This window comes from Amblyomma mixtum, chromosome 3, assembly GCF_055824585.1.
Source record: "Amblyomma mixtum isolate Tamu chromosome 3, ASM5582458v1, whole genome shotgun sequence".
NCBI classification, from domain to species: Eukaryota; Metazoa; Arthropoda; class Arachnida; order Ixodida; family Ixodidae; genus Amblyomma; species Amblyomma mixtum.
In genome coordinates, this window is record NC_143014.1 from 366,736,007 (window position 1) to 366,751,472 (window position 15,466).

Consider the following 15,466-nt stretch of genomic DNA (forward strand, 5'->3'; position numbering starts at 1 on the left):
TGTCAGTGAGAAACAACGTTTATTTTTCTTTTAGCTAAATGAAGGCGAACATGCAGGCGCTTCTAGTTGTTGCGCTTCAAGAGAAAGCCAACGCACAAATCTTTGCGCAAGAAGGTTGCCAGCATTTTGGGGGTTGCAGTGTAAGGAAACGAGCATCAAATACACGCGTAGCGAATTCCAGGAACCGGATTGCATTGTGAACCGGGGGCACAACAAAAGTTCTGGGACATTGGTGAGGGTATGTAACTAATGAGCATTCACAATACCGAACGTTTTGATTCCAGTATTTTCTTTGTTATGTGCATGTAGTAATAAAAGAGAGCACATTATGCGTTACAAGAAGTAAAGCTCTCTTGCAGTTAGATTAGCATGTAAAATTGTTTTGACAAAGATTTTTTTCGAAATTTAGCTCATAGCGGCTTGTAATATATTCAGCAGCACATAAAAAAATGATTAGCTAATTAGCTACGAACTGCTAGCACAGACTTCAGCGAAAGCCGGAGGAGCTTGGACCACTTGAGAAGCGGATGAAGTAGCGCATCAATCGTGCAGGTATCAGTTTCTGTAGCAGGTGCAGGTCTGCTTGAAGAGGCCGGCGCAGTATCCGCCACGGCGCCTAATGCTGCGGCAGTGGTTATGACACGCGCCTTGGTTGAAAGGACATCCAAAGCCGCGACCTGCAAATTGACGGCAAAATACGTTAGCACTTCCCTGCCGGCGCATTCCATCGATCGCTTCCGGGAAAATCATTAGCTTGTAACCGCACGAAAGACTTCACGAGGCAACGTCCTCCTGACTAAAATTCGGCTTGGTCAGCAATGTCTCAGGCTGACGCCGTGAAAGGGTACCGCTTGTTTTCTACTCCGCTGTGGCGAAAGTTTCCACATACGTGCCTTAGTGGGCCGCGGATCCCCTGCATCAAACGGTCCCTAAATAAATGCGTTTTCTGTAGCGAAGCCGTTTATCACAAACTAGCAGCATGAGTAACGCCTCCCTGCAACATGGACGGTTCATCGCTTCTGGCAACTGTTTTGTGAAAGCCTGAAGGCAGTTCAGGGTTGAATGACACAGGGACGTTTCAAGTGGCTGGGCCGGCGGCAGCAGCTAGAACGGGTCTAAGAGGCGCTTGAAAGTCGCCTACCAAAGCGAGTGCTTGTAGCGTGAAATTTAGAAATCTTCCCCAAAACTTCCTGCTCTGCTGGGTTGAAACTGAAACTATCGCTCGTATACTTCCGATGCGTAACAAACGATGCTAGTGATGGCGCCAAGTATGGCAATAAAACACATTGCGCTCACCGGGTTCTCAGAATGCAGTCATGACCGTACCTTTTCCTTTAATCGGCTTCCCATGAATGAATGCTCGGAGGCCGCAGGCGAGGGGTAAAAGCGGAACCCGAAAGCGAACGAATAGATGCAAGCCATGCCATACATTACAGTCCAGTTGCTTTCGCATAAGTTCTCCTTGACATACATGGTATGTTATGAAAGTAGTAGGACTCATTTTTTTAAACAAAACATATTGAAGAGAATAGTACAGACGATTACAATTTTTCAAGGTAGCACCCTTCCGCACCTACACGCTGCTGCCAATGAGTTTCACAGTTTTCGTACGCCTCCAGGAACGCCTCGACCGGAATGCTGTTTAGCTCCCTCGTCACGGCCTGTTGAACCACCTGTACCGATCCGTGATGTTTCCCCTCGAGCCTCGATTTTATTCTCGGGAATAGAAAAAAGTCTGGCGGGGCCAAGTCGAGGCTGTAGGGGGGCTGAGGCAGTGTTGCCGCTTTGTGCTGGGCAAAAAATCGGGGTCCTCATTCACATCATGAAGATAATACTGGTTGGCCTTTTCCTCCTCTGATAACACTCCCGGCACCAGCTTCGTGCACGCTTTCCTCATGGATAAGTTTTCTATCACGATCTCAAAAACTTGGGTTTGAGGAATGCTCAAGTCATCAGCCATCATTCTGATACTCATTCTACGATCACTGTTAAGTAAACGTTTCACTTGCTACACATTTTCGTTGGTCTTGCTGGTCGAAGGGCGTCAGGAGCTGTCGTCTTCCTCCACTATTTCCTTACCTTCTCGGAACAGCTTGTGCCGCTCAAAAAACACCTGATCTAACCATGGAAGCCTCACCGTAGGCCTCCTTAGTCATGTTGTGAGTCTCTTTGCCCGTTTTACCAAGATTTACTCAAAATTTAATCGCGTATCGCTGATCCAGTAGACGCTCGATGATTCTGCGTGACGAGACGTTTCGACAGGGGTTCACAGTACAACGGACCTCCTCTCTTCAACGGCCGAGAGCCGATTGCCGATTTTCCCCAGCATTCCCAATATCCCCCTTCAACGATCCTGCACGCGCAGACCACCTCTCGTCCGCCCGTTCGCCCAGGAAAAAACCAGTCCTACTACTTTCAGAACAGACCCTGTATACTTCGCACAAGATTCGCTGTGAGCTTAAATGTGAAAAATGCTCCCGCCACTAAATTTCGCCACCTTTGATCTACGTACTGAAAGGGAACTCGTCAATGCTTTGGCAGAGCACAAGAATATGGAACTTTGAAATGCTATAATCCTGCGCACGAGGTACGAACTCCCCTGTGAGAAGGAATAGAAGCAATTTACTCACGAACTCTCAGGTGGGCTTCCTCGCTTTCGGCGGGGGAGGCAGCAGTGCTGGCTGCGAGGCCTGTCAGAACACGGCAAGTTTATTTTGTAAAAACAAGAAAGCAATCGCGCGGGAAAAAATGATGGCGACATTCGCTTAAGTCTACGCTCCATCACAACAATTATTTGCAGCACTAAGAAAGCCTTATGAACTAATTAGGAGTGCACACATATACCCGAGCTCTGCCTGGTAAGCATGACGTGTGGACGCGTGGCTCCATATAGGTTTTTTAGCTGTTAGCTTCATGAACCGCTAAAGTCATTGCTGACGGTTTCGCCTTTAGCCACAGGTGACAGCGGACTCTAAATCCAGAGAACCTACAGAGAGAAACAGTGCTTACACGAGACAGAAGACATTCGAGACACGACGCCGAAGGACTACTCACTGGCAGTCCTCCACGGCGCACCGCCTATTTACTGCTCATTTTAATTCAACACCTGCTATACTAAACTACGTAGTTCTATGACGTTCTTTACTGTGAGGTACGCAAGAAATGATCCAACTGCGTGTTTTTATGGTCCTGCACATGAACGGAAAAATTTTGAAATTTTTTGCCATATCGCATAAACCCTCTTTTTATTTTTGCACATAGCAAGCTATCATCGTCACCATCACCGTTAGCCCGACTATGTCCACTGCAGGACATAGGCCTATTCCTCATCTCTCCAATTAACACTTTCCAGTCCCAGCTGCGGCTAAATTTTGGCGGCAAACTTCTTAATCTCATCCGCCCACCTAACGTTCTGCCGCCCCCTGCTACGCTTCCCTTTTCTGGGCATCCATTCCGTTACCCTTTACGACCACCGTTTCTCTTGTCTTCGCATTATATGCTGTGCCCAAGGCCATTTCTTCGTCTAGACTTCGACTAAAATTCCATTCACCCGCGTTCGTTCCCTCACCCACTCTGCCCTCTTTCTCTCTCTTAACGTTAAACCTGTCCTTTTCCTTTCTATAGCACGCGGCGTCGTCCTTAACTAAAGCGAACGTTTTTCGTTAGCCTCCAAGTTTGTGCTTCAACGGCGAGTACCGGTAACCCATAAGTTTTCTCGTATGTGATCACTGCTTCGCGCACTGACGAAATGTGAAACCCACGCCATTCTCATTTAGCGTTTCGCGTTGATCTCTTATATGCATGTCAGTATTAACCAATTATAATTTTGTGATTAGGTTCCAACGGCGAAATGTAAATTAAGCAAGAACATTAAAAGCGAAAATATTTCATCATCTTTGGGTCACGAAGCTTTGTAGAGTCCTTGATTTAGCGATCGTTGTTTATAATATGACGTTTACTGTTGTTTTCTACTGTAGGAAACGAAATAAGAAAATGCATGTTAGGCGGAAGCCAATTTAACAGAACAGTATAAAAAATAATTCACTCTCACTCATTGCTACAGCGGTTAATAAGCATCCACTCGCTAAAGTGACAAATGCTAGTGGAGACAAAGTATGGACTAAAGTTATGACAAGCATGGCAAATGCGGCTGCTCTAAAAGATTCCGCAATAGGAATATATCAGCTTTTTATATTATTAGGTGCTTTTCGGAATGTCTTAAATGATATTTAACTACTTGCACAGCTTAGCACTAGGGAGAAACCCATTCATATTCCGCACTTAAGGTTTTAGTGCAGACAGAGGCGGGATATAGCCATTCAGACTGCTGGCCCATTTTTGTCAGTCCCCACTGAAACTAGCAGCTGCATTTACACCTCAGCAAAGTGGACAAAAATGCAGCCAGCCCCAAGCGCGAAATCGATTTGGGAGGAGGAGCTCGCAGCAAATTTCGGTGTCAGGGGCGGTGAGGAACGCAATAAATGTAGCCTTGTACAGATACTTCCACGTACTTTATTTCAGGAGCTGAAAGCAGCAGCAGTACTTACCGCACACGAGGATGATGAGCAAGCAGAACACCACAGCCCTCATTGTCGAAAACTTTCGGCAGCTCCGAAGGAACCAGCTGCGAATAAGAAGCCTCTATGTTAGCATTATCTCCACTGGGACATGAAAAATTTCATATATTAATAATGGCTGTTCCTTAATCATTCTGCGCGCTAAAAAACACAAAAGAAATTTTCTCGTAATGTCCGCTCTAAGCTCGTTATCAACTTCAATGAATCCATCTTCGGTAAAGTTTTTGAAAGAAAAATCCGCTGTCATAGTTTTTGAGAAAGGATCGTGAAATCAAGAATTGATTGTTTTATGTACGAATATCAGCATATTGTTAACCTTAGATGAAACCATTCGAGCAGTTAATGATTGGTAGACGCAGCACATTATTTATTTAAAATCAAGTTTCGCTAGGCATTAAAACATGGATGTATTGCTTTTAGGGCAAGTGCCGTTTATACGGTAAATTACTCGCTGAGGCGGTTCAGTACTAATCGTTTTCGGCTGCTGAGCTCGGAACCTTCGGCCGCGATTCAGTGGCTGCAAAATGCAAAAACGCCCATCTAATGAAACATAAATATACAGTTTCATAGGATGGCGTGCAAGTGAATTCAAAGGTTCTAGCCAATGTCCAATATTATCGGCCAAAAATTTTGGTAATTCGAAAATTGTAAGATACTACTATGGAAATTTTGAAGGTAATATTCCACTCTTTTTGACATCTATCTATCTTTTAAAAAGTTTCCATCGATCGCATCGAGCAGTTGGGAACCAATTGGGAAGACTTTTGATGACAGCAAAAACGTTAATGAAACAATGTGCATAACTGCCATCGGGTGACCTGCAAATGTAATTTTTGCCACAGTGAAATCATGCATTATATGAAAAAATTGTTTTCAAACGTTGTTTCTCACTAAAAAACGTTTTTTATCCAGAATTGTTGGAATGTAATGTCCTACAGGTAAGACAATATTTCAAAGCAAATATTTCACGTAATAATCAGGATGTGAGCTAGTTGATTTACATTGCGCTTAAAACTGAGGCTGTTTTAAGTGCAATATCGCGTCTCCTTGCTGCGTGGTGTCCCTCGTTGGCTGCTGATTGCGTGCAAATATTTTAATAATTACACAGTCAATTTGGGTGCTGCTACAAGATGGCGTAAATGTCGCGACTGGAGCATGGTTGAAAACTGTGATGAAAACATTGAATATAAACTAGGTGTCTCAGTTAAGGCCAAACCCTTGTTGCTAAAAATAGGCATTTTGGGCTATAAAGATCGCTTTTACGGCATAGTAATACTATTGATGGTGTACAGTGGTTGCCGTATTTCTGATTCCTAACATACTGACTCATACGCCTCGTTTCAAATACAGTTTAGTAGCTAGCTGTTTGTAATTTCGAAAAAGCGATTATGCTGAACAGATTTTAGCCGTGTCGCACACTGTGCATATTTGGCAGGCGCTGAGTTGTCCCTGTGCGAATGCATGGAGAAACCTCTCTCCCATCTGGATGCACCACGAAACAAGAAGCTGGAAAAAACAAGATAACCTCTAACGACAAAGAACATCTTGATGCTGCCAGAGAAGATTCCTTATCGCGGACATATCGCACACCTTCGGTCAAATAAATTAGTCGAACCAATTCTTTAGTGCTGCTGCTAGGAATAATTGAAATATAACGGGCTTTAGCGTGACGCTTTTATTACGTATTGAACTAAAAGACAAGCCATAGCTTTTCTCTGCTCCGTAAAAGCGCATCAGATAGAACTGTGGATTATTAGAAGTTTGTGCAACCGTGGCAACTTGTAATATTTATTCAGGGCCTGAATTCGCAAAGTAGTTTGTAGCGCAATTCAAGTTTTCGAAAATAGTTGTTGCCCACCACAAAGACCGGCAGTAATTTCAACAAAACCTATAGCGCTGCTCACACATGCAGATGTGATTTTTAAAAATAATTCTCTCAAGGCCTACGAACTAATAATCATGTGCTATCAAGGATACTTTTCAAAATGTTAGAGTACACTGGACTGCTGGGGCAGTAATCTTTTCTTTAGATCAAGCTGCACCGGCGGAACAATTCTCGACGTGCTCAGTGTAAGGCTAATCGCGCTAGTCCATCAACGCCATCACTACCATCACCACCGCCACAGAAACGATTCTGTAATTTTAGATTTTCGACCACGCTTTGATGCGCCCTTCTAGTGCACTATGTGCTGCGAAGTTGATGAAGGCTTTTGTGCGAATTCGATGAAATCGTGGAATAAAGAGCTTTTCTCAGAGAGAACTTGTGCTTACGAAGGAGCCATATTTCGTCTTTTTTGATGACTCCATCTCTTACGGAATACCTGCCGCCTCCCTCCATGGGTATTTATGCAAATAAAAGGAAAGAGTTTCTTCTTTAAATTTCCTGCTAAAGAATATCAGCAGTGAATATCAGCAGAAAACGCTCTTTCTTTTCGTTCTGCCTTAGAAGCTTTTCAAAGTTTTCTAGTAGCTTTAGTTCAGTTTGGTGGTCCTTGAGTGTATCAATGGGCTTTTTAGATTTACATTATCTTGAGCTTTTTGCACCGTGTTTTTGACGAAGACTTCTGAGATGATGCACAAATGCTCACTGTGGTTTTAGATCATGATTTAGTGGTGTTTACTGTTGTTTTTTTTTGTTTTTACGCCGCCTTCGTGTGAGGGTTGCAGAGATGGTGCGTTCCTCTTCGTTTTTACCTGGTACTTTGTTGTTTTTCAGGGTATTTTCGATTGACGCAAGCTTCAAGTGCTGTAGAAAGATTTGTGCAATGTTGATTTTAGAAAGATCGATTCTTCATCTCGTCGTGAGTTGTTTCCTGTTTGTTGGTATCACTTTAAATAAGCATGTATGCATTTCAGAGCATTTATCACTTTTTTGATAGGGAGGGCCGGTCCAGTGATAGCTTCACTTATGTTTTTCATGTTTTACTGTTAAAATCGAAGGTGGCATAATCTGGAGTTAATCTTTTGCAATGTACCGGCTTGTCACAGATAGCGCTTAAATACCGCTTGCGTTTTCCTGAAAAATAATCTTGTCAGTCTGCGCTTCTATGTGTCGTGAATGTGTCTCCCTGGTGTCCTAACCCTTTCGCGTAGTTAACTCTTTAATTCTATACTTTTCCTTTTTTAGCCGCATGAAAGCGCTAGGGTGAATGCCACTGAGTAAATATTGCCTCATTAGACTGAAATTCTGTACTTAAAACATTGGACTGAAAGGGTCGAAAACTAAAACAAATCAGAAATATATTTTCGCCCAAAATTGCTTTGTTGTGCACTACACATGCGCTGGTGAAAACACACAGACCTTCAGGGGGCAGCCTATCACCGACGGAAAGAACAGGATGATTGGTTTGGATGATAATTCGGTTTACGGGAGCATGCAAAATGATGCAGAGATGGCACAGACGTAGTGCATCCGTTTCGCGTGTAAGGGTACCTGGGTTAAAGCCTAGGAGTTGGATTCCCACTTGATCTCGTAGAGGGAAATTTAGTTAATGATGATGATTGAAGGATTCTTGACGTCTTGAAGATTCGTTTTGCTCAATCACATTGCAAGAGGACACTTTAGGAGAGGTTAACTTTTTATAACAATTAAAAGCACAAAGGAGGATACAAGCAAGGAGAAAACATATTTACACTTGACTGGCTCGCGGTTCTAGGTGACGAAACCAGCCCTCGGTCCTGCCGAAGCAGCGGGTTTTAAATCCCATGTCCCCGCCCTCGGTTGGAGAATAACCAATGAAGTACTATACAAACATCCACCCAATAACTTATTGGGGAAAGGAAAATACCACCAATCAGCAGTTGGGGAAAGAATAACACAACCAATGAATGATTGGGGAAAGAAGGTAACTCATCGCGACACTGTACACATATGCACACTTTCCACCATCACGATTTCGGATAATTATGCTTTCCCGCTGCGAGCTTCGCGAACACTCGCTTTCCCAACGTCCGGTTGCAGCCAAGTTCGAGGAACGCCATTTCAACTCATCTGTTTCTCGTCGTCGCTCCTCATGCCTGCAGCTAGCGTGACAATATGTCAAAGCATGCCGCTGCAGACATGGTACAAAGAGCCACGCACTGTGGCGCGGGTCAGCCTCGCCGTACACACGTGCACACAGGATGCCGCCTAACGACTGAGTCCATGAGGGGAGTTTGACGTCTCCTGTAATCCCCCGCCATTCGGCGCCTCCGTTCTCCCGCTGGGTTCACTGACCCCTTTCTGTGCGGAGGGCCCAAGAAAAGGGACTTAATGGGCATTCCCATAAAGCGACCGGATGCAGCAAACAAAACACGGCACCGCGAACTTCACTCTAGGGTTCCGCAATTCTCCGCCGGACCTAGAAAAAATCGTCGCGTGTAGATGGAATTGCATAACCAGGACTTGGGTGCGGTCCCATTTTGGTACCCAGAACCGAAAACGCACTCCCTCCCCAGAACACGATTCCATCACCCTGGTCCCAAGCTCCTATAAGACTAAACCAATTAACCTTCGACCCTCAGTCCTCAGCAACTGCGAAACAATTGACCTAGGCGGCGATGAGACATATGACGCCGCGGATGGTGCTAAGAATTTCGGGCTCCGGCAGACTGATATTGGAAACTGAACCTGCAACCGTTTAACGCTACAACCTTATCCAGTGAGGTTGTTCTAGTGGTGCGGTTTGAGGAACTATCGGGTATTAAATGAGCAGTCATAGGGTGAGGAGCACAGATAAGGCGTATACAGTGCTAAGGAATAGGCACGTCCTATGCTATCGGGAATTAGCGGGCACAAGAAAACTATGCATAGTGAAAATCCCAAAGAGTGGCCTTGTGGTAAAGCATCGGGCTCGCATTCAGGAGGTGCTGGGTTTGATCCCCAGTGCCGCTGGTTACCCGCCGGTTTTCTAATGGGTACATGATTTACCCCGGCCTGATGCTCGGCTTTTATGCGGTGAGATGCTTGGGAAAAGGATCTTGGACCAAACCGTTGCGTTAACGGACTAGTAATTTGTTCCGCCTTCAAGCAACCCCAAATCCGCCTCGTGTGGTATGGATATCAATCAACTAGCCCAACTTTCCGCTCTCCTAAAAACAAAAAGGTCGAAAACTGCGTGTAAGATTCCTCATGAGTGATGATATACGTGGCAACATATAGGAATTATATAGTTTTAACGAGAGGGTGCCAGTTACCGTAATTAGGCTAAAAAAGGCCTAATAGCCTACATCCAGCCATGAAGGACAAATAGGCGGAAGGTTCTATAAAGACGCTTAATCGGCAATGAATAAAGTAAAAACGCTGTACAATTTACTAATGTGTGACATTAGTCCCAAGGTAGGAAAGGAGCACGCTGTAGACCAGGCAGTAGACGACTACGGCATAGGCTTTAGGAATAGAAGAGGGGAGTTATTAGCAGAGTTCAGAGAGAAATATAATTTACGGATAATGAATACCTTCTTCCGCAAACGAGCCAACAGGAAGTGGACGTGCAAGAGCCCCAATGGTGAGACTAAAGATGAAATAAACTACACGCTATGAGCTCGCCCTAGCATCGAGCAGGATGTGGAGGTCCTCGGAAAGGTGCGTTGTAACGATCACAGGACGGTAACGTCTCGAGTTAGTCTAGACTTGATGAGGGAACGGAAGATACCAGTGAAGCGGAAGCTCATTAACGAGTTAGCGGTAAGAGGGAGAGTAGAGGAATTGAGGATATCGCTACAGAACACATATTTGGCTTTGTCTGAAGACGACGATGACAATATTCAAGGTATGAACGACAATCTCAAAGCTATTATTACGGAGTGCGGAGAATAGGTAGGCGGTATGATGATTCCACAGTATGCCGGCCAGCTCTCTGAGGAGTTGAAAGATCTGATTAAAAACATGATTAAAAACATGAAAAACATGATCTAAAACATGAAAGCGTAAAATCTCACAGACAGAATATAACAGGCACATACAGATCATAAAGGCACATACAGGCACGTACAGGCACATACAGATCAGGCAATCAATGCGCTCAAGTTATATAACGTAAGAAAGTTTCATATGGATAGATTCGAGCATTCTCTGAAGAACAGAGGTAGCGCACATGTGTACACATCTGTAGCATATTCTAGAGCGGCTAAAATACCTTCAGAAGAAAGTTAGAATTCTTATATGAAGATAGTCTGCGTTTTTCCCTACCCATGACCGGCCTAATATAAGTAGTTTAAACTAAATCTAATTTTACTTTCGCAGCAACCAACCCCAAACATCTTTCTTTTGGAAACACTATGACAACTAAAGGTGCCCCCTAACGGCTAGTTAATGAGCCCAGAACTCTTGTTTCAAAGAAAAAATGAAGCAGATCCTGCTGCTCATGTACAGATTACCATCATCAGCCTGAATACGCCGACTGCAAGAGAAAGACATCCCGTATATCTCCAACTGAGTCGGTTTTGTGCCAGTCACGACGACCTTATCCCCTTAAACTTAGTAATGTTCCGAAGCTGTTGAGCATTACTTTACGCGGCATATTATTCTTTATACCCACTGTTAAGCTTTGGATTTGTCATTGATCATCCTTTTCCTTTCGTCCCTAGAGTCACTCAGCAAGGCAATGTCATCAGCAAATCGCAGAGAACTAATGCATTCTCCATTATCTCTAATCCCGAACGGTTTCCAAACCAGGCCTCTCAATACTTCCTGCAAACAGGCGGTAAATAACACTATAGGGATCTGAGCCGCCGCGGTGGCTCAGCGGTTATGGTGCTCGGCTGCTGACCCGAAAGACGTGGGTTCGATCCCGGCCGCGGCGGTTGAATTTCTTTGGAGGAGAAATTCTAGAGGCCCGTGTACTGTGCGATGTCAGTGCACGTTAAAGAACCCCAGGTGGTCGAAATATCCGGAGCCCTCCACTACGGCGTCTCTCATAGCCTTAGTCGCTTTGGGACGTTAAACCCCATAAACCAAAACAACCAAACTATAGGGATCTTGTCTCCCTCCCAGACATATTTCCCGATGGGAATTTTATTACTCACTTTATGGAGGACTAAGGTGGCTCTGCAAGATATCTTCCAGTATTGTTACATAAGGCTCTTCTACACGCTGATTCCTTAATGCCAGCAAGACTGCTAAGGTTCCGACCTAGTCATATCGTTTCTCGTAATATATGAAGGCTATAGACCGCGTATTTCACAGAAGCCCGGCACTGATTTTTAAAAATGAGGTTTTCGCGGTGAAGAGAGACTTTCTGCAGCATAGAAGCACCAGTGTTGGCGGCGGTTATAAATCAGGAGAGTCATTTGAACTGGTGTGAATAAGTAAATTTGACTGCTTTCTGTATAATTATTGCCGATAGGAGCTCCATTATAATTAGAGATTTGTAGCCAGGAGTTAGTAATAGCCACATCAGATTATAAAATTGCGAAATTATGCGCTGCGTCATCACCGTAGCTAAAAAAAAATTGGCCTCTTATTTCGCCAACTTAAAACAACGCACCGGCACCGCACGCTGTGCGACGTCGATAAAAACGCGTCACTCCAAAGCACATGTGCCACGTGACAGTCTCTGCCACGACTGCGCTGGGCTGCTCACCGTTCCTCGCCACTTAGTTGCTCCACTGGGGGCGGGGCACAGAGTGTCACGCGCCACTTGCGTCATCGAGTCAGGTGATTTGATGACCGTCGCGATGCGCTCTTCGCAGGCACGCTATTTTCAGGTGGCGCGAGAAATGGTCCAGATTTTTTTAGCCACGTTGGTCACGGTAATAGCGTTTTTCTTATTCTAAAAACTGATACGGCTACAACTAACGGCTGCCAACAAATCTTTAAAATTGTAGTAAGGCGCCTACCTGCAATAGTTGAAAATTTCACAATTCGAATTTAGTGTACCACTTTACTAGTTAAGTTGATTCCCCTGTTTCAGCCGCCGCTGTGGCGCCGAAGTTATGGAGCTCTGCTGCTGGTCCGAAAGACGCGGGTTCGACCCCGGCCACGGCGGTCGCATTTCTATGGAGGCAAAAGGCTAGAGGCCTGTGTACTGCGCGATGTCAGTGCACGTGAAGGAAACCCAGTTGGTCGAAATTATCTGAAGCCCTCTACTACGGCGTTCCTCACAGCCTTAGTCGCATTGTGACGCTAAACCCTAAAAAAACAAACCAAACTATTCCCCCGTTTCCTGACGTCCGCCAGCAGCGGTATTACTATGCCGCAAACAGCTCCTCTGTAACTCAAAACACGTATTTTCAAAAACTAATAGTTGGCTGCTTTGAACCACCTGGTACAGTGCTGGTCGTATTCTGTGCGTCTCTCTCACCTTTTTGAGAGTGTGAATATATGTTCTATTGGTGAGTAGCCTTGAAGAAGGCATGCCTAGACACATTTGGTTGATTGATGTCTTATGTTGTCTAGATTCTATTAGGGATTATCGTGGTAAGTACAGTACGGGCAACGGACGGTAAGCTGAGCGGTCAATAAATTTTCTTTTCTGTGATGTTCTCTTTCAAATAGATTAAGATGACGTTAAGCCTCTTTGTAGGTTCCGTTTAGCTTAAGGTCATAAAGCATGGCTTGTTTTCAACAGTGGCTTGTTTTCATAGCGCCATCCACCCACCTACCCCTCCCTTCACTCGTTTTGAAGGTACCTGATTCCTCACCGCCTGCTTCCCTCTTTCCATTGTTCATAGGGCTTTCTTTACTTCCTCTTTCTTTACTTGCGTGGTGTCTTATTGCACTGCGCTTCTGCCTCTCTCATTAACGTCCTGATTACATTAGCTCCTGTATACATTGATGTACAGCTCTTCGGCTACTTAGATATCTTATCCACATTGCTAATGAACTTCCTGTCTTGGTTTCTTAACGATGCGTCTCATTTTTGCCTATGCCTCAATTACACTTGGCCGCTGCTATGCCGTCATCATTATTTAGAGCACGCGCGATTCTATCAATATTATACTTCCTTATTTCGTTTACCTTACGGCTGATTAACTTCGGTAGCTCTGCCAGTTCTATTCTGTCCTCGGTGTAAGAGCATTTCACGATATGCTATTTCTTAGGATACGGACAAGCTCTCTCAGGAGACCAAGGATCTGATTAAGATCTAACCATCATATCGCCTACTGCTGCTGCGCACTGCGTAATGATAGGTGTGAGATTATTGTTCATTGCTTGAACATTAACGTCGTCATTCTCGGTTGAAGCTCAGTATCTCTATTGCAGCAGGATCCCCAATTCCTCTACTTTCCTTTTTACCGCTTACTCGTTGATGGGCTCCTTACTCGCAAGCTTCTTCCATTCCCTCTTCAAGTCTAGGCCAATTAGAGACCGTACCACCCTGTTTTCGCTACAACACACCTTTCTGACGACCTCCGCATTCTTAACAAGGCCAGAATGAGCGCACGGTATGAAGTCTATTTTATTTTTGTCTTAGTCTCACCAAGAGGGCTCTTCCAAGTACACTTCCTGTTCTGTCGTTTGCAGGAGAAGGTATTCGTGATGCGCAAAATTACTTCTTTCCGTCAACTCCACTAATAACTCCTCCCTGGTGTTCCTAGAACCTAAGCCGCCCACTGCTTGTTCTTCAGACTGCTTCTTCCCTACTTTGTCCTTGAAGTTGCCCATCAGTATAGTTTTGAGCAAACTATGCTGATGCACAAACTAAAAACTGCGTTTTTAGCAATGTGCAAACTAAAAACGCAGTTTTTAGTTTGCACATTGCTGATTCCACGCCATCATAGAAGCTTTCGACGATCAGGTTATTATGGCTGGATGTAGGCGCGTACGCCTCTACAACCTTTAGTTTCTACCTCTTATTTAGCTTAATTGGGATAACTGCCACCTTCTCGTTAATGCTGTAAAATTGCTCTATGTTGCCAGCTATATCCTAATTGATGAGGAATCCCACATCTGGTTCTCATCTCTCTGCTAGTATGTGTTTTCCACAACAGCCTCTGCATCACTTGCATGACCACGCGAGTAATGTTTTCATTCGCGACAAGGTTCATTCGCGACGTTGCCTTCGGTTACGGCTTCCTGCGCTGAGATCTTCTTTCGACCTTGTTAAACCTTCTCACGGGGTCATCACTAATAAACAAGATAATTAACACGCTAGATGTGAAATATCATGTATCAGGCACTGAATGAACTCGGTGCTTCACAAAGCAACGCTGAAAAGTCTTAGAACTCCTACCCACGAATTACTTATTAGTAAGAAATTCTTGGTGGCCTCCCGCTTAGAGTATTCAAAAATATATTAGGCTTAATTCGTACACTATCTGAGCCACGCGAGATAATACTTGGTTAATTAGACCAGACTCAGTCAACGGCCGCCCCACTGTTTTCATGCTGCTTGCTTTTCGACCAAAGCAGTAGGTATGGATGCGCCTTGTACACTCTTGAGGATACTCACCTGTCAGATGCGCTTCCTTCTTCTGTCTCGCGAGCAGCATTCATGGAAGCCTGGCTTTCGGTGGCCACATTTATACACGGGCATATCTTGGTGTTCCGTGCCAGAGCGGAAACCTGGCGGTGAAGTCTCCGCCAGAGATACAGGCATGGACGTCGGGAAGTCCGGCATCCTGGAAGTGCTTCCGCAAACATGTTTCTCAAGGCCGCGAATCTGCATACGTGTTCCGGTGTTAAGTTACGAAACTCTCAAAGTTAAAGCAATCACTAAAGGTATCGGACAAAACGGAAACAGAAGGATCCAGAGGAAGAAAAGAAACTACAGCTAGAACTTGAGCTAGCTTTGAAAGGAGAATACATTCTACGTAAAACAGGTGCGCAAAAACGTGGCGTGCTAATTATGATCAAAAGCGGCTAATAATGCAAAGTAGTTTTTGACGAGGATGAAAAAGACAGTGCAATTAGGAACAGCGTAAACTCGCTTCGCGTATTCAAAAGCTGCGATCGTGTTTTTTCTTCA

General features: G+C 44.6%; 1 protein-coding gene across 1 annotated transcript; it reads right to left on the reverse strand.

Annotated features, from left to right (window-relative positions):
• Positions 1 to 15,030, reverse strand: LOC149356672 (defensin-like). Its single transcript, XM_089584278.1, has 4 exons — positions 14,951 to 15,030; positions 4,548 to 4,624; positions 2,631 to 2,690; positions 1 to 677 (listed from the first exon to the last, which is right to left on the reverse strand). The coding sequence occupies exons 1-4, from the start codon at positions 14,992 to 14,994 to the stop codon at positions 556 to 558; spliced, it is 303 nt and encodes a 100-aa protein (XP_089440404.1). The 5' UTR covers positions 14,995 to 15,030; the 3' UTR covers positions 1 to 555.
• Positions 15,031 to 15,466: the final 436 nt, after the last annotated feature.

Coding starts and splice junctions, on each gene's coding strand:
- LOC149356672 (XM_089584278.1), bottom strand. CDS start 14,994: ATGAATGCTGCTCGCGAGACAGAAGAAGGAAGCGCATCTGACAG. Junction 4,625..14,950: donor GAAGGAAGCGCATCTGACAG/GTGAGTATCCTC, acceptor TCTTATTCGCAG/CTGGTTCCTTCGGAGCTGCC. Junction 2,691..4,547: donor GCTCATCATCCTCGTGTGCG/GTAAGTACTGCT, acceptor GTGTTCTGACAG/GCCTCGCAGCCAGCACTGCT.